This window comes from Amphibalanus amphitrite, unplaced genomic scaffold (assembly GCF_019059575.1).
Source record: "Amphibalanus amphitrite isolate SeventyFive unplaced genomic scaffold, NRLGWU_Aamphi_draft 000182F_arrow, whole genome shotgun sequence".
NCBI classification, from domain to species: domain Eukaryota; kingdom Metazoa; phylum Arthropoda; class Thecostraca; order Balanomorpha; family Balanidae; genus Amphibalanus; species Amphibalanus amphitrite.
This window is the reverse complement of record NW_024881677.1, coordinates 573,923-592,521: the sequence shown is the minus strand read 5'-3', so window position 1 is coordinate 592,521 and position 18,599 is coordinate 573,923. Positions and strand designations below refer to the sequence as shown.

Sequence of the window (18,599 nt, the reverse complement as noted above, 5' to 3'; positions counted from 1 at the left end):
CTACCTGGCACCACCGGCAGCGCACGAGACTGGCAGTCCGGCGGACCGGAGCGCGGCCCGCCGCACTTCAGCGGGCGGTCACCCACTGCGTGATGAAAATCGTGCGATGGAGTATGCTCAAGGCACTTGCATATTTGGCCTGTGCTTTTTGCGAGAACTGCGAAGGGGTGAAACCTCTACCTGCATCCGCAATTCCTTTGTACTTGGCTGCCCTATTGGTTATTTTTATCGATATTTTGTCTTTCTCCACTTTTTGCGTATGGTCGATGGCATCACAAGTGTAACCTATATCACCCTTCACGTCCCACAAAGCCATTCAGCCTCGATTCCCTCAGACATACATCATTGGCCGATGGGCGCCGTTGTCGGCTGGCCGGCGTCCAGAGGTCGCCTCCCTCCCCCCGGCCCCCTGGGTCCCCCGGCGGGCCGCTTATCGCAGTCATTAGCACTCTTACCCCTGCCAGCGGCCGGTTATCCATCTGCTCGGCTGGACACAACATTTCCGCGCGCATCTCCGGCGACGCGAGCCAACCCGGCCCGCGCCGAGCGACGGTCACGGGGGGAGGGGGGAGGGAGGACAGACGGGTCAGGGCGTCCGGGCGTGAGAGTGGTTGGTGCGTGGAAGGCGAATGAATTTTACCAAATGAAGCATTAACGCTTCGAGGCTGGTGATGGCCCGATCCACGGTAGTCTAGTCGGTATGTTCGACTGAACGAATTAGTTATGGAAATCTAAGTACGGGCTTACGGAGCCTGAACAAAATCCACTTACGGAGCCGTGTGTTCAGCCTAACTTGATGATAAGGCATCTTATTCGGCGCATCGATTCGAGACAACGCAGATACGAGTGCCGCCCTTATTAGCCCTCCTCTCGCTGGCCTTGGAGCTCGATCTGTCATCTCGGCGGTGAGCTCCCGTCCTGCAGTCGTGTCCCTGCACTTTAATACGGTGCTCGGCGGCTGTCGGCGCTCGCCGTGGTGGCATCTCCTCCAGCCGGCATATCCCGACTTCAAAGCCTCCAACTCAACAGGACCGGGTGTTTCCGGAGTCTCCGGCCCGCCGCCTCGGGCTGTCCTCTGTAATCCGCCGCCCCCGCCCCCGCCCCCGCCCCCGCCCGTCCCAGCTGACGTGTGGAGATCTCAACAGGCTGCGGCCCCAATGGGCGCCGGTGAAAACAATGGACGGTTGAGAGGGAGCCTTCTGGCCTCCGGCAGCAGGGCCGTGTCTTCAAGGCGGCTTCTGTTGGGACAGATCCCTGGTCTTTTCTGTGATTTTGAAAAGAGCGGATCCGTAGGCTCGATAGCGTGAGCTATCTACCTATACGGGCTTTATGCGTTGCATGGCAAAATAGAGTTAACTTGATACGGTTCATTACGATTCACAGTCAAAAAGGCCATTTGACCGTTCTAATACAGGAACAGGATTCTACTCTCCATACCCGATGCCAACAGGAATGTCGTGATTCTGACCAGCCATCTGTACCCTTGTTCATGCTACTTCGCCTGCGCGGTTTTGCGGTTGCAACCGAGACAAAAATGGAACGCAAACCGTAAAGGGTCAGCTCCGCTGGAAGTAACCGTTTGATTTGAGTGGCGGGGTGGCCTATTCCACCGGAACACTTCTGTCCCAGCGGAAGTGTACTCAGCAATGGTGTAAGCGTAAAGCGAACGCACTAAGGTGCAACGATCGGTGGTTAACTCGGCCCTAATGTCTTCCCAATAGCATATTCATTTACTACATTATCTTGAAATGGTTGTTGGATCGAATGGTCCTACCAAAGAAGCCTAACGTAGAAGTCTGTTCCCTGCTTAACCCTCGCCGGCCGAGAGGGGGGGGGGGGGCGGGTGCCGCCCCCCATAGGGTTTTTTCGCGATAGCTCCGAACACGCTGGCGATAGAGAGCTGAAACTTAGTATACCTGACCTTTGATTCAAGCCGAATCTTTTGACACCAACCGCATTTTTGGGTCAGGTCAGGTCACTGACCTATGACGTCATACGTGAACCTCTGCACGGTCTTCAGATGTCGCAACTTCGCAACGCCCTCACTGCCAGAGGAGATGTCACAGGGAAATGAAACTTGCAGGATCTAGTATCCATTATGAGTCTCACAACTTGTATATCTCGGATTTTTCCCAAAGGTCATATGAGGTCAGGTCATTTTCGTGACCTCACCATTATAAGTCAACGGGGAAAAATGAAAACCGCTATTCTGGCGCCGGGAACGATCTCCTACTATCTCAAGCACACAGAATCGTGATTTGATGCACTCCTTGCAAGGTTAGATGCGTCACTTTTGCAATGTTGACCTTGCGTGACGTCATTTATGACGTCATCAAGGTCATATTAGTTTTTCGTCAATAACTCTTGATCAAATTGAGCTAGCGAGTCGGGAAAGCCACCAATGGACTCAGGAAGACCTGCCGAATCGAATGCTATGCGACATGACCTCTTTCGACCAACTTCGTGACCTGGGGGTGCTGACCTGACCTTGACCTGAGGTCAACACCCCAAGTTGACCTGACCCTGACAAAAAGTATATCATTCGACGCGCCTGAGCGAGGCGAACACGATGCTTCCAAAATCGCGGCTCTGCGGCCGTTTTTTGCGAAGTTATTCACCAAAAACTGAACCGTACCTTGGGGCACTTGACCTGACCTCAGAGGTCACCGGTTGACCTAGGACCTTAAAATCGGGTACCAATCTCTGTGTCTCGTAACGGCGCACACGCTCGTTTTTTCTGCGACGCGCTAGCTCCACCAGGGGCGAAACGGCGAGGGGGGTCGTACCCCCCCCCCCCCGGCCGGCGCGTATGTAAAAAACCAATAGGTCCGGCGAGGGTTAAGTAAGGAACGGCATGTGATTAATTCGCCATCACGTCACAGTTTTATGTGTTCGGTGGCACAGGATACCAATCAGGTATGCAGTAGTTATGGTACGTACTTACCCCCCCCCCCCCAAAAAAAAAAAAACAGTCAATATTGTCCAACTTCTTGCTTCTCAGCAGCTGGAATGTAGGGCGTCACAATGAAGACACGCAATGGGTCATCAGCAACGGAGGTTCCTCATCGACATGGCGATAGTTACATGTCGCGTTGAAGACCGGCCTAGACGTAGCTATGTGTAATGACTCGCGACGCGTACACGATGATTGTGCGCAAAGCTCAATTGCACCGACCTCTTAGGTGAAGATGCTTTACTGCCTCAGCTGACAACGTCCTTGTCTCGATGATTAAAGCCGTATACATAGTAGGTAATGATTTATGTGCCGCATTCTAGCTCTCGCTCTTCGCGACTTTCAGAGCTACTTAGGAACCTCAATACGGTACATTTATGAGATAATTGTTACTTCAGCACCGTAGGAATAAACGTTCACTTGCATTCTTCGATATACAGTTCCATAACTCTATGGCGTCTCCGATAACCTCAACTGCCGTGATTCGCCATCGGGACCGGCGCTATCTGTCCCTGTCTGCCACTTTTTTCACGGCCCGTCCTCCGGTCATCGATAACCAACCATTACATGTCGTCAGCAGCGTCCCGGGCGCCGCTGATGCGTCGCGTATGCCGCCCTGTTTGCATGGCGCGTCACATCGGTCTCCATTTGTGACGGCGATTTCTGCAGGCGGCCCACGCCGCCGCGACCGACGCGACGGGGGCGCACCTCGTGCGGCAGTTAGTGGGCGGCATCGGCACGGGCGACAGGCGCCGACGGTCGGACCGCGACGGGCCGAGCGACGGAGTGACTACGGCTGCGACGGCGGGGCGAGCTCTCAGTGACTGCGTACGGGACGTCGGATATCTCTGCAGGTCTGTAAATTGCAGGTGCTTGTGTAGATGAGTTGTGATGCCAGGCATTGTGTACGCTTAGTCCCTGTCATTACGGGGCCAAGCGATGAGAGGTTCGTCGTTTAATTGGGCTAGAATAGAGTAACCGTTAAATAGAGAGCACAGTATATTTAGAAGTGACCTTCATGCATACAGGTGATTCTCTTTATTCAGTACATGGCGAAAATGCATCGAGAGTGACCCGGGCCAAATTTACCTTTACGATTAGCCGTAGTGGCATTTATAACCTGTCTTACGCAGGCCGCAATTTCTCTACGAGTGTCCCCGATAGCTGTAGCTGATCGACCACTATCTGTCGTTATCAGTCCCTGTGTAACCACTGGCCAGTTCGTAACCAGGCACGACATTAGCGTCACCGTTTGTCTTTAGTTGGCCGGTATTCCAGGACATAAAATCATCATATAACGAGCACCGTCCTAGCATCGATTGCACTCCGCGCTGCTTCACGTCGATATTTGATTGCAGCGTCTCTATGCATAAATTATCGCTCTGACACCGTGTATAAGTGTGTAGTGTGTACTTGTCTGTCTAGCGTACGTGAATAACGAGGAATGATAATGATGAATAATTACATGATTAATAATAATCATGCGTATAATAAGAAAACTCGTAGGTCGGTTATAAGGGATGGCCGATGGTCTGAATCAGTGGGAAATTAGCAGAGGCAGATGACATTGAATTGGCCGTGAATGTTATTCATGAGCGCTTTGTTTTGCTGAATAGGCCGTAATGATATATGGTGCCGTGGTGAGAGCCGAGAGGGCACATGCCCGGCAACTGATCAAATGCATTCTGATATATAATATTGGAAACAAAAGAAAGTGGATTACATTGCTTCAAAAACACTGCTATCGGATATTTATGAGAAATGTCATAGCTGGCGCATTTCTTTGCTCTTCAACAGACGTTGAGCCCGTTTCAGTGTATGTTTTAGCCGTCATAAATTCCGCCGGTAGCTGCACTGTCAATATGATCGGACAGTACCCCGTTCACCAGCACCCACACAGGCGATTCGATCGGGAACCAATCGCAGCGATCGTCTGCCAATTCACACGCGGGTCAACACGCCACGTGTATGGACGGCGGTCTATTTTGGACACTCGCACAAATGGATGATCGACTCGAGCGCTAGGCTGCCGATGAGTGTGTGTGTCTCAAATATCCGCTTCGCTACGAGCTGCGATCAGTCACTTTATTGGCGGAAAAGAAGGTGGTGAAGCGATATCATATTTTGTTCCATTAGTGAATTAGAAATATATTTGAGCGTATTATTCAAAACGATCTGTTGAGTCCGTTACTTGAGATAACCGATTGGGCTATGGTAGAACGATAAATCTGTATATAAAAAAACGTTTGTTATTGTTGCATTTCATCATCAATCGTTGGCCGTTTTCAGTCGCAGCTATGTGATCAGTCTGTGGGGTCAGAGGGTGGATGAGAGTGTTTGTGGGTGGGTCTCTGGAACCGCCCCTCGTCTGATGGATGTCTAGTAACGACGGCTGCTCCAGAAACCGTTCACACCCGACCAGACACCCCATCCTCTCTCCTAACCTTCCCCCTCCCTCTCCCTGCCCGACACTCGGCCACATCTCACCGAACATTCATCCATCGTTTATAGCCGAACGAAGCTCTGGAAACGTCCTGCTGCAATGGCATGAAGGGTCGTCCCGTCTTTTCGCGACTCGTCACTACCTACCTGACATGACCTGAACTCTAGCACGAGACCTGACTTGACCATGCCAATAATCATGGCCTGTCATCGCTAGGAAGATATGACCTTAACCGCACCCACCCAGTAGAAGCAATATAATTTTCTACCAATCAATTTGCCGTTACCCTTTCATGGAGACACGACCTGACCCTTCTTGGAAACGGATGCTGACCTTGTCATGGATAACTGACCAAAGTCTATCTTGCGGACCTGACCTAGCCTCACCCTGGTGACAGCTTGCCCTCCGCCGTCTGCCCGCTGCACAGCCTGCCTGCTCCTCGACCGGCGCCAGGGGTGTCCGTCGCCCTCCACCCTCGGTAAGGGGCCGAGGTCTCAGATTATCAGCGTTCGCTGTGAGTGATGCCGACATCCATCCCAGAGCACTCCAGGGAGAGGCCTCCAGTGATGGATCCTACGTCACAACCATTGTCCCCGAGTGTGAGATAACAGGACGGTATGGGTGCCTACAGGGTGGCCGGAAGTTGAGGGGCTCGGCAGGCAACAATAGAAAATTAAATATGGATGAAAAGAACGATGGAATAGCAAACATGTAGGTAGGTACAATATCCATGGGTGTATCGTGACTGTCGTTCAGTAGTCACGCCAGTGATCGCTCGCATTTACCTATCCACATAATGGTTGAAAAGGCTGCTAGATAAGCAGAGGCTGCGCATTGTGAGTGATCAGAAAGCAGCTCTAACAGTGAAATGGGCAGCGCGATTTGGACGTTTTGAGTCGTAATTGGAATGAGCTGAGATCGAATCTGTCAAATGGGGCGGTAAGCCTTGCCACCAGAACAGCTTTTTGGTTTTAACAAGCAGCGATTCAATCAACACCATTAGGAGCTGAAAAACTGCTGCATGAGTGACAAATGTGTCTCATTTATCTAACTTGTTTGTCTTTTTACTTTGCTTTAGCTAACAAGATTTAGCATCGTACTTGACCTTGTGCTTTAGCAGGAAAAATCCTGGTGGTATTGAAAAGATATATTCATAGCGTAAAGCCATGGTTGTCTTTTTATATGATTGGGTAAAGTATTTATATAATCGCATGCACATTTACCTATAATGTATCAGGTAACCGCATGGGCCGCATACCTAATTTGGGAAGCCAGCCATGGATATATAAAAAACGCCCTCACAAAGAATGCTTATTGTAGCACTTACATACGACATACTTAGTCAATAAATCGACTTTCCGCCGCAATGAAGACTCACTGACCATTCAGAGTCATCCCAGACCACTCTGGAAGCGCCAAACAGGTGCCCTCATGCGGAACCGATCCTCCATGAGCGGCCCCGCTCGGAAGATGAACGGTGGCCGCCGCATATCCTGCGGGCAGCGTTTTTTTCACATGTCCGTTCCGTTGCCGGGCCCCGCCGGCCGCCGACCAAGCAGTCAATCACGGTCTCGGGCTGAGGAAGCTGCCCTGCGTCCACTGATACATCCGCCCGGACGAGCAGCGCGGGACGGACGGGACGGAGAGAAGGGGAGAGAAGGATGCAGATTGTGTGGTAGAGGAGGGGGAGTGAATGGGGAACTTGGGAAAGTGAGCGAATAGATGCCTCATATGTGTCGAAATCTTGGTAGTTGAGTTGGGACCAACTAAACTATAAACGTTTATAGGTATCTATAACATTTATAGCATTTACATTCTTTGTAGATAGTATATGTACAATGTAGGGGAAGCCGGGGGAAGCCCGGGCGCGGGGGAAGCCCGGCCACCCCGTTTCCGGCTAAATTATTCACAATAAAATGCTCAACTGTTTGTCCTTTCAGCGTGGCAGCTAAGATAACGCCAGAAAAAAGTTAAGGCTAACAAAAATTGAATATTGTTAAAGTTATAGCGCAAAAATGATATTTTAAGGGTTTTTAGCTAAAAAGTGAGATATGTTGCACTGTTAATGTTATACCATACAGTACTAATGTTTATACGAATGTTATGTAAGGACCGTTTAAGTGTTTGTAGTGAGGGGTGACGAGGCAGACTGGCTTAAGTATGACATTTTTTTCGAATATCGCTGTTCTAAAATAAAAATTAGCACATTGGGGTAACCCCGGGCGAGTGTCCAAGCTTACCCCCAACCGAGAGCAATGCCACTAAACCACTGTTTTCCATGAGATAATAGGTACTGAGCAGGTTTGGTTTACACCTAGATCAAAGATAAATTTCTAAAATAAACATGTTATCATAGACAAAGCCAGTCATGTCACTTAAGGTCAACTAGGGTCAAACTACGTTTTTGCAGATAACGCGACAGACAATGAAGCTAGAGCTTCAAAAATGGTGTCGTTGTGTTCGTCTTCATCAGCCGAGTCGAATGATATGCAATATGATGCATTAAGGTAAAAAGAAAAACAAATTTCAAGGAATTTTGAAAACAACATTTTTTGTCAATTTTGCATCACGATTTTCATCGACCTGTACTAGTGTATATGTGGTAGACGCTAGCTAAAATACCAGAAGCGACATAAACTCTAAGATGTCCAGAGCTTATCAGTACCTTAATATTTCACTTTCCGTTAATATTTGGAAGACACATAATGGTTTCATCAACTCGTTGTAAAGCGCTGGGGAGGTGGCCGGCGTTACCCCTATGCCGGGCTTACCCCAGAAAAATCAACACTTTTTTAAAACTCGATTTTCTCAACCTTATACTTATTCCACGAAACCGAATTTTTGGGAAAACACGGCCAATGAACTTAGCTAGCTAAAAAGATATCAACATTTTATACAGCACGTATGGTATGTAATAAAAATGAAAAAGAGCTTACTATGCCGGGCTTCCCCCGGCTTCCCCTACACATGTATGCAACAAATGCAATCAGAAATCTAGTAGGCGCACCGAAAGAAGCAAGAATATAACACGAATAAATTGAACAAACATTAAAATTTGCACATGCCTATCTAAAGGTCATGTGGATACGCCCCTTTGTCAAACAAATACTGAGTCTATCGAAATTATGTGAAGTCTGAATAAAGGATATGCGTTGCTAAAAGAGGCATTGATATACACCTTGTACTGCCTGCTGAGAGGGTTCATTTCCCCTTCCAGAGCATTGCTTCAACTTCGGTCAAGATCCATGCTGGTATACCCCGTTCTCTTCGCAGTCTTCGTTTGCAGGTGAGTTGCATACCAGCCTCCACGTGATAAATTTGTGTGATTTAGGAGTATGGAGCCTTTTCGCCGTTTTAAATATCATAGTTCTCAAGGAAACTCGACAAGGACAAGGACATATTCGCGAATGAAACTCGACAAGGAGAAACAGATTATTCCGTTCAGGCGTTGAGTCGCGCAAAATGTTCAAACATAAAGCGATCAAGTTCTTCATAAAAGGAAACATTTTTACTCGTGCCCGGCCATTGGGGTCTTTGTTCTTGCTGAATTATAGTATCTTATATAATCATTTGTTGCTTCGCTTGTGTTTGACATGTCTTGATATTGCTGCTTATTGCTCAAAGTAATGGAAGCTTTGCCATATACTTCATGCTTTTAGTGTGTATTGAACTCTTTACCTACGTAAGCGTTCCAGTCAACTATGATCACAAGATCGCTGGATTTTCTGGACAAAATGTCACAGCCACATATTCATCATCACGCTGACACTTCTATGCATGAACATACGAAATTTACAGCATAAAAACGGCTAGATTGTCATGCGAATTTCATTCCAATCTACTACGGCCGATGCTGGCGGACGTGGCGTTGCGCTGTGTTCTTCCAGACTCAGGTAATGAGAAACCTCGTCCGGGCTCAATTACCTACTATTACCGAGTCAATTACCGGGTGAGCTGGTGGTCCTCACCATGGCTAAGGTGGCTCGTTATACGCCTAACCCGACCTCATCTACGGCTCTGCGTAAACAGACATTGGCTTACTATGAATGCACCAGCCGGGCGCCAGTGCAGCGGTGAGCTAGTAGGCAGGCATGCGCCAGCTTTGCGGCGAATGCATCGCACATTTGACAATTATTGTCCCAAATGAATGTTGCAGAGGCTGGAGGCCATTGTCATAAAGGTAGCAGCGAGTGACTAACACTGGAACTCAGCAAAATTCATTACTTTATACCTAACATAAAATTCAAAAAATGATTAAATTGATTTTTTTTAAATTTAGTCCGAACCTTTTGATGGGAAGGATTCACAAGGACAGAGCCACCGCTAAGCGAAGCTTGTTGCGATGACCCTGCCCTCTACCCTCCGATCGCGCAATTCCAGTTCTATGGCAGAATTTAGAGTCCAAATTTTAACGTGCGCACATAGCCGCGCACGGCCGGTCCCCTCACTGACTTCGCCTGGCTACGGCCTGCCACCAACCGCAACCATACCTGTCAGGAGGCCCATAAATGTCAAGCGCCCGTCGCGCTTCGAACCCGGACTGTTGCAACCGGGAACGCGTGCTCTCACCACGCGGAGTCCAACGCTCTACCAACTGAGCTACGGGACCGGCAAATTTAACTCCTACGGCAAGTAACTCCTAACTAGCAAACTTAACTCCTATTTACCGGCAAATCGTTAACTTCTACGGATTTTCCGTAGAAGTTAACGAATTTACGATCCATTTCAAATTACTGACAAGACCTTAGGACAAAGGATAGCAAGGAATAGTTTCGGCACGTCACATTCAATGATGCGTTGCAGTGAACATACATAGGTATAGGTCTACACAACTAGCATAGGTATGCAGGCTACAAAAAAGGTTTGAATCATCAAATGTTGCATAACGTCTCGCAACCTTTTACAAAAACATGATAAGATTCGAGTACATATATTTGTTGTTTGAAATTTAGGTCCTTCTTTTCCTGCTTTACCTGCTGCGAGCAATGGTCTGGATTTAGGTTTTATTTTGGGATTCTACTCACCTCTAGTTAGAAAGTGTTCTGAATGCTAATCAGCACGTCGCTTGCTTCCAGTGTGGTCTCCATCCAGCAGAATAACCATCGCAATGTGTCGTTTCTCCTGGACAGCCTGCTGAGTGGGTATGACAACAGCCTGCGTCCGAATCTAGGAGGTAGGCGGTTTTGGAACGCGTCGTGCGGTTCAGACAAGTCGTCAACCAGCCATGTAATGTCTTCGCAAACGGCGGATTGAGCTTCATGTCTGTGCGTGTGTCTGTTTCTCTGTCTGTCTGTCTGTCCGTCCGTCTGTCTGTCTGTCTGTCTGTCTGTCTGTCTGTCTGTCTGTCTGTCTGTCTGTCTGTCTGTCTGTCTGTCTGTCTGTCTGTCTGTCTGTCTGTCTGTCTGTCTGTCTGTCTGTCTGTCTGTCTGTCTGTCTGTCTGTCTGTCTGTCTGTCTGTCCGTCTGTCTGTCTGTCTGTCTGTCTGTCTGTCTGTCTGTCTGCCTGCCTGTCTGTCTGTCTGTGTCTGTCTGTCTGTCTGCCTGTCCTTCATTCTCTCCCTCTCTCTCTCTCTCTCTCTCTCTCTCTCTCTCTCTCTCTCTGTTTCTATATCTCTCTCCTCTCTCTCTCTCTTTCTCTCTCTCCTTCTCTCGTCCTCTTTCTGTCGCCCTTGCTCCCTCTTGCTTATCATGGTCATGACCATTAGTCTTGCTGTGATTGTAGATAAATGTAGCGACAAAAGAGTTGACATGGCTCCCCCGGATGCATCATTTGTCGTCCCTGATGACGTAATACCGTGACAGCAGCTGCTTCTTCGTGACGTTATTTCCGGTGCGGCACATTTTCCGCTTTCACGCATCACGATGCCAGTTAAACAGATGGAAATGGTTTCACGTTTTCGTTTGTGATGATTGGTTAATGTTTAGCCAAATTTCTCATTTTCAGGAGCACCCGCTGTGATCGAAATCGATATGAAGGTCAAGAGCATGGGGCCGATCTCCGAAAGCGAATTGGTAAGACATTTCCTTCTCTCCTGTCTACTAAACAGAATGCTCCCGGTCGCCCACCCCACCTCTCAGCGTTGTTGATGCCGTGTTGACCGAGAGGCACGCTCGCACCATTTCGCTGGGGCTCGCGCTGACAGAGTGGCCGGACGGCGGCCGTCCTCAGCGCTCGGCCACTGACAGCCGAGCCTTCCAACTCGATCGGAGTGGCTTGGTCTGTGTTTCCGGCGTTTGGGCTCGGTTCACGGTCGGATCGGAAGTAGAGGGTGGTCGGTATGGTGGCAGGCGGCAGCAGGAGTTTGGCAGACAGAAAAATCAGAAAGCAGTCGGAAGTTATCTGGAGTAAAGACGAGACCCCTCAAAGAGGAATGCAATCCAATGAAGAGATCATTTATTTTTTAGCAATCTTTTATTTGAAACATTTCATAGAATGCTGCTTCTCAGCGAAGACGGAGGGGATGGTGTGGCATGGGGTGGCAGCCGCTTCTGTAAATCAATTTTTAAACTCAACAAATCATTTCGGATCAAGTTTGAACATCCAGGTTACACTTGAGTGGCTGTTCAGATTTTGCTCATTCAACTCTGGACGACAGTCACCTAACGAACGCCGCTGTTGGGAGACGGAGAGATGCAGATGCGAGAGTCCATGGGGAGAGGTGCCGGGTGTTGTCGGGCAGAGGCGGAGAGGAGGGGAGGGGAGGGGTCACTGATAGATGACCTGTCCAGGTGGGAACAAAGGCCCGCCACCGGCGCCGGACCACGATCGACGCTCTTCCCGCACTCATCGACGGCGCAGCGAGGGCCAAAATAACGCCTGAACAACACGGCGGAGCAGGACCAATCACCGCAGCGTTATGGGATGACCATTGCGAGTTATGTTTATAAGGGCAATCACGATTGTCCTCCTTCTATTTATTCTGGTGCATTTGCTCGTGCTGGATATTTGTGTGTCGCATGTACACATACGCAAATGTCCCCCTAGAGAGGTAGCTCAGGTTGGGATTTTCAATATTTAGAAAATCACAATTCTAAAGAATACGATTGTCTTAATTGAAAAGTCCCAACCTTCGGATACATAAAAAATTACCAAATGTGAATTATTTTGAAAGGTCGTTCAAACCAGTGTAGGTATATACAGGGTGTTTCACTAAAAGTGTCAAAAAGTAAATGCTTATTAAAGATATATAAAATATGCAAATCACGTGGTTGCGCATGTGGCTTTGTTGCAAATTTTTGGACATTTATGCTTTGTCCATTTAAGATGTATTTTACACCCATACGGAGCGAGGGCAGGAGGCCAAAGTTACTAGTCGTTTTTTTTCCTTATACAGACCAAGAACAGGTTATTTACACCTCAACAGGAGGGGTGAATTACACTTACATTTGGTGCCATCAGAAACATTGAAACCGTATGCCGACTTTTCAGGAAACGTTTTACTCTCTCACCTCGCTACGTTCCAGATTATAAAAGTTTAAAAGGGCTTCTTAAGAGGTTTAAAAGGGCTCCTTCGATGCCAGTTCCAGTCCAAAAAAGGCGGGGTCGCCCCCGCCTCTCGGGGGAAACCGTTGAAAAGGTCAGGGTCTTTTTGAGGGCCTTTGAAGATAACAAGAAGCTAATTTCAACATCAGAAATAGCCAAAGCCTTACAAGTTATCAAAAACAACCACTGTGACGTCTGTAGCCACCAGGAACTGGCTGGACCAGAAGTTCCTGGGCCAAATAATCAGCTGCCTCACCGCCCGCCACCATGGCCAGCGCGAAGCCCCGATCTGTCACCGCTAGACTTCTGGTTTTGGTCAGTGACTCAGTAGCTCTCGCAGAGCTGAGGAAGACTCAAGTTGCATCACTTCGGGAGCTGAAGAGCACAATTCAAGGCTTTGCCGACAGTCTGGACGCTGAATATGAAAACGGGCTGTGAGCCACCTCCGGACACGTGCCGAAACGGTGCATCAAAAGAAGGGGCCGATGTGTGGATAAGGTTTGAGTGACGGTGATATCGCTGTTATATATTCAAATGTCCAACAATTGCGGATGAAATGATATGCATATTTCCTTAGAAAACATTGTTCGTATGTGCATTATGACCTTTTACTTTTTGACACTTTTAGTGAAGCACCCTGAACAGAACCTCCTGGTGGAAATGTCGGGCAACGAATGATCAACACGATTGGAGTACCAGAAAATTGCTAACTATTTTTCAGCTTTAACAACCAGTTGGGGGAGAGAGAGAGAGAGAGAGAGAGAGAGAGAGAGAGGAGAGAGAGAGAGAGAGAGAGAGAGAGAGAGAGAGAGAGAGAGAGAGAGAGAGAGAGAGAGAGAGAGAGAGAGAGAGAGAGAGAGAGAGAGAGAGAGAGATTTCGGTTTTGAATTATTAGTAATAAATCGTCCATTCTAAGCTGGTACTGGTGGGACGGACGGGTCAAATGAAGCAGCAAACCGTGCACCGGACGGGATAATTATTTCGCATGATTTGTGATTGGAGATTATTGAGGTTAGGTCGCTCATCGACCCCCGTGAATAAAATGAAACAGTTTGTTCTTTGATTCTTTGGATGATTTTGTTTTTTTGCCAGTATCAGTCAGACTATGCAAGAATGGTGACACAGTAGGTATATAATGTTAAAACGTGTTGATGTGCAATTCCTACTGAGTACTGACCAACTCGTACTTTGTCCCACCTCACCAGTCACCATAAATCTGCGGCTGCTTCATGCTTGGAATCAGCTCACGACTGATAGGTAACGCCAGCTCGCAGGTTGTTAGGCTGTACCGCAACACATGTGAATCCTGCGGCACAGTCTACCTATTCAGGTTTACGAGCGCCCGGGATCGGCGAACACACGGACTGTTCTGACTCGGCGCGAGCCTCGAACCGTGGCAAATGTAAACGTAGGATTCAACCAGAGCTATTGGAGTAACCATTCTATTTCTAGTAACTACTATTTCTTCCTAGATTTCTGGTCAGCACCTCTGACTGGATTTTCCTGTTCTCAGACCTACTCGATGGACTGTTTCTTTCGCCAAACGTGGGTGGACCGACGCCTGGCGTTCCGGGGTGAGAAGCAGGTGCTCTCACTCAGCATCTCGATGTTGGGGAAGATCTGGAAGCCCGACACATACTTCTTCAACGGCCGGGAGAGCCACCTGCACACCATCACCGTGCCCAACAAGTTCGTCCGGCTCTACCAGGACGGCAGAGTGCTCTATTCATCCAGGTATCAGTATCTATTCCTTGAAATACCTATATGCATCCATAGACATAACATACCGGAGGTTATTTGTAGAAGGCTTCGGTATTTTTTACAATAGACGTCTCAGTATCTTTTTATGATTTCGTTTTGTAAGCACGCCGAGCAAAAGTTATGCCATCTGAAGAAAGCTTAGGTTAAATAAATGTTTCTAAGAAATACCACTTCACAGGGAACTCCATGTTCCTTCTATTTCGAGGCACGTCAAAGTATATGGAATAGTAGAAACGGAAACGCTTCAATGTCCCAACCTCAAAGCTAAGTATCCAACTTCCCGCACATTTCAACAGGTTTTCCGCGCTTTTGTAAGGCCTCGGACTTTCTCACAGAATCTGATCCGAGACGCTCCCTCCCTGAATCGGCCCCTAATAGCCGTCCCCACCACCGCGGAAAGCCGATGATTCTCAGCACCCGCTCAACTCGATTTGCGTCTCGGCGACGCGGAGCCGACAGCCGCGCCAAATCAGTTTCGCCCCCCCCCCCCGTCCCTGTCGACATCCTCTTGTGGCGTCGCAAGGCGCGGAATCGGCTGACGCAGCTCATCGGCGGGGTCGCTCGGTCCGGTGACGGCCAGTCACGACCCGGCGCCTGATCAGGCTTCATTGGAGGGAGCCGGCGTGTGTCAGCGACTCGTCACCTCTGCGGAGGAGGGCAGGGGTGACCCGTCACGTCTCGGTGGGCTGGTTGAATGTCGCAGCACCGCGCTGGGTTGGACCTGTTAGACCGCGGCAGTCGGCTCAAATCAGCCGGTTATCGGAGCTGAATCCGATTATGCCTAATGAGCACGATGGGTTTTGGTTAGTCGCGTACAGCAATAGATGGTGACTGATTGAATTAAAGCCATTCGCGCTCCAGATGTGAATGAGATGAGCTGAATGCTTTACTACGACTGAAAACAAGCTTAAATTGCACTTAACGAGCGATGGGGAATTGGAGTAAGGTGTTACGGTTTTCTATACCATAATCGTTTTCTGTCCTTCAAAGTTCAGTGGAATAAAGAAAAAACTATTCGTACAAATTTATGCTCTGATGCATTTAGGATATTTTACCGTGTAACTATTTACGCTTACCACTCACGAACAGTTGATGTCGACACTGACGGGTTTTGTCTTTAATCACAACATTTCCAATGACCCCTAATTCACCTATTATTTTTCCTTGCAGACTGACCATCACTGCAAACTGTCCGATGGACCTGCACAACTTCCCGATGGATACTCAGCACTGCCCACTCATGCTCGGGAGCTGTGAGTCTGTATTTATGTAATTTGCTCATAAAGAGATACCTACTCGCAAACCTGTTAGAAGACAGTTCTGTCATCTAACAGAACTGTCATCTAACGGTTTTCTGTCATCTTGTTGCAACACTTCATATACTATAGACCCATGAAATACAGATGTGACAGATGTGATTAAAACGATGCTCGTTTATTATCATTTGCAGTTGCCTACACTGAACAGGATGTCACCTACAAGTGGAACTCGGCTCGCAGCGTCGTCATATCCGGTGACATGAAACTATCGCAGTTCGACCTCATCAAGGCACCCACCAACGACTTCATCTTTTCGCGGAAACAAGGTACAAGTTATGCGAGCTCTCCGAATAGATGTTTACATGAGCTATGCCCGGTGATGGCGAGATAATGGAGTTTTTCAAGTGTGGTAACATAAGTAACAGGTGACGATTAGTTGTATTGCGACGCCATCAAGAGTCCCCGGGCAAAGTTTGCACATGATAACAATAGCCATTCACGTATGCAAATAAAGCTGGGCCTGTGTATTTATCACTATACAGGGCCACGGCGCTCCTTTTGGGAGACTTTGACGTTAGTGTTACCTGATACTTCAGAGAATGTTATAATGGTGCCAACTTAAGCATGCCCTTGTGTCCGTTGTGTGTGCTACAGTCTCTGTGGTACCCCACTCCCCCGCTGGGTTTCAGGTAACTTCTCGATGCTGCGCGCCAGCTTCCACCTGCAGCGGCACATGGGTAACTTTATGATCCAGGTGTACGGCCCGTGCGTGCTACTGGTGGTGCTCTCCTGGGTGTCCTTCTGGCTGAACCGAGAGGCCACCTCCGACAGAATATCACTGGGTAGGTGATCGGACGGGAGGGTGTACGGGTCAGGGTGCGTTTGGAGCTAGTTGGCTGCTAGTTGGCTGCTAATTATGAATTAATGTATATCTCTTGTACTTATCTATGAAAAAAAAATGATATACCTATCTTGGGAGCAATGCGTTTGCATACCTGTCTCACTATATATGACGAATTATTTACACTGACAAGCGTTTATGCATGTAAAATTACATGCTTTTTTATTCCGTAACTTATTTGACTTTTATTTGCACTTATGACTTTTAATCCCTGCTGCTTCCTGAAGCTGACTCTGTACTCGGCCGGCAGGCGTCACTACCGTGCTGACCATGACCTTCCTGGGTCTGGAGGCGCGAACAGACCTGCCCAAGGTGCCCTACACAACGGCACTCGACCTCTTCCTGTGGCTCTCGTACGGCTTCATTTTCGCCACCATTATAGAAGTGAGTCGCGAGTGCCTCACCTCACGGCTCTGGTGAAATGTAATGCCAAAGGGTTGAATAATGCTGTGTGAAATCTATCTGACTTATCTGAATCACATAATCGATTTAACGACTTTTCTGCATTTTCAGTTTGCATTCGTGCACTTTTTCACCAAGTATGGCTACGGAGAGGTATACTTTCCTCAGCCAGATTCCTCTTCATCGTCTGAGGAGGAGGAAAAAGAGGAGGAGGAGGAGAGGACGTCAGACGACAGTGATGCACTGCCGAGGAACAGAACGGAGGTGAGGGAGTTTAACCCAATAAACGTTTTGTGTGTGTGTGAGAGCTTTGCTTCATTTTGTGCGAGTAAATCATTTACTTCAGCTGTATTGTTTTAGTGCTACAGACACAACGGCTACCTCCCTTTGCGGTTTGTCGTTTGGGACGTGATGAATGCATTGGGATCTATTGGAGTTCATTTGAAACGGTCACACCAAACAATGTTTTGTTAAAGAGGAAACACTTCTCATTGTGATAGTAGGTTATTTGATGGATTTTAGCCAAGGTGTGATTATCATAAAAATGGAAATGCGACTTACTTCGTATTTCTACAGCGTTTGACGGATAATTCATGCCGCGCTGTTCTCTGTTGCAGCTGTCGTTTTTCGCGAGCAGCATTAGCGAGCTGGCGTCCTCCTCTGACCTGGTGTCGAACGGCACGCTGCTGCTGGAGGGGGTCCACCTGCCGGACTCACCGCCTCCCCTACAGGCCGCTGACCGGCTGCGGGCGCGCTCGACGGCCTCGCTGCCGGCCAGCCGACCCCGGAGGGCGCCCCCGCCGCGCCGGCCGCGACCCCGAGCGCGCCGCCGCCGCTGCCGGCCCTTCGACGGCTCCATGCAGACCCAGTTCAACTCTGTGTCTCGCATCGACCGCATCAGCCGCGGCCTGTTTCCCAGTGTGTTCCTGCTACTGAACCTCATCTACTGGTACTCGTACCTGAGTCACAGCGAGAGGATCACTCTGGTGTCGGGCACATGAACGCAGCTAGAGCGGACATGTCCTGAGCGAACTGAATGACGTGAAAGCTGAGCGCAGCAAGAAACAGCAGCAGTCTTGGCGAGCGGCGGAGACCCGCGTTGAAGGATTGGGATTAGTTGCCGCACTACATGAGGATTATCAAACGTCAAAGCTATGCAGATCTCGGGGCGAACTCAATATGTTTTAAGTCATACTTCTTTGTTATTTTTTAGAAACGATATTCAGCTTATTGTGATGGAAGCAAGGGTAATGTTATTTGCTGTTCTTCGGTGTGTCTCATGTATCTTATGATGACATTTGTAGTCCATATTCGGGTATTTTGAAGAAAAAAAAATGCGTAGGATATTCTTTTTTGTCTTCATAGCTCATATTTTGACGTAAAACATCGGCTGTTTCT

General features: G+C 48.5%; 1 protein-coding gene across 1 annotated transcript; it reads left to right on the top strand.

Annotated features, from left to right (window-relative positions):
• Positions 1-8,618: 8,618 nt before the first annotated feature.
• Positions 8,619-18,538, top strand: LOC122384157 (gamma-aminobutyric acid receptor alpha-like). Its single transcript, XM_043371225.1, has 10 exons — positions 8,619-8,682; positions 10,472-10,569; positions 11,340-11,407; positions 14,392-14,612; positions 15,810-15,892; positions 16,090-16,230; positions 16,588-16,740; positions 17,050-17,183; positions 17,313-17,465; positions 17,819-18,538. Exons 1-10 carry the CDS (start codon positions 8,642-8,644, stop codon positions 18,200-18,202), a joined length of 1,476 nt encoding a protein of 491 aa, XP_043227160.1. The 5' UTR covers positions 8,619-8,641; the 3' UTR covers positions 18,203-18,538.
• Positions 18,539-18,599: the final 61 nt, after the last annotated feature.

Coding starts and splice junctions, on each gene's coding strand:
- LOC122384157 (XM_043371225.1), top strand. CDS start 8,642: ATGCTGGTATACCCCGTTCTCTTCGCAGTCTTCGTTTGCAG. Junction 8,683..10,471: donor TTCGCAGTCTTCGTTTGCAG/GTGAGTTGCATA, acceptor GCTTGCTTCCAG/TGTGGTCTCCATCCAGCAGA. Junction 14,613..15,809: donor AGAGTGCTCTATTCATCCAG/GTATCAGTATCT, acceptor TTTTCCTTGCAG/ACTGACCATCACTGCAAACT.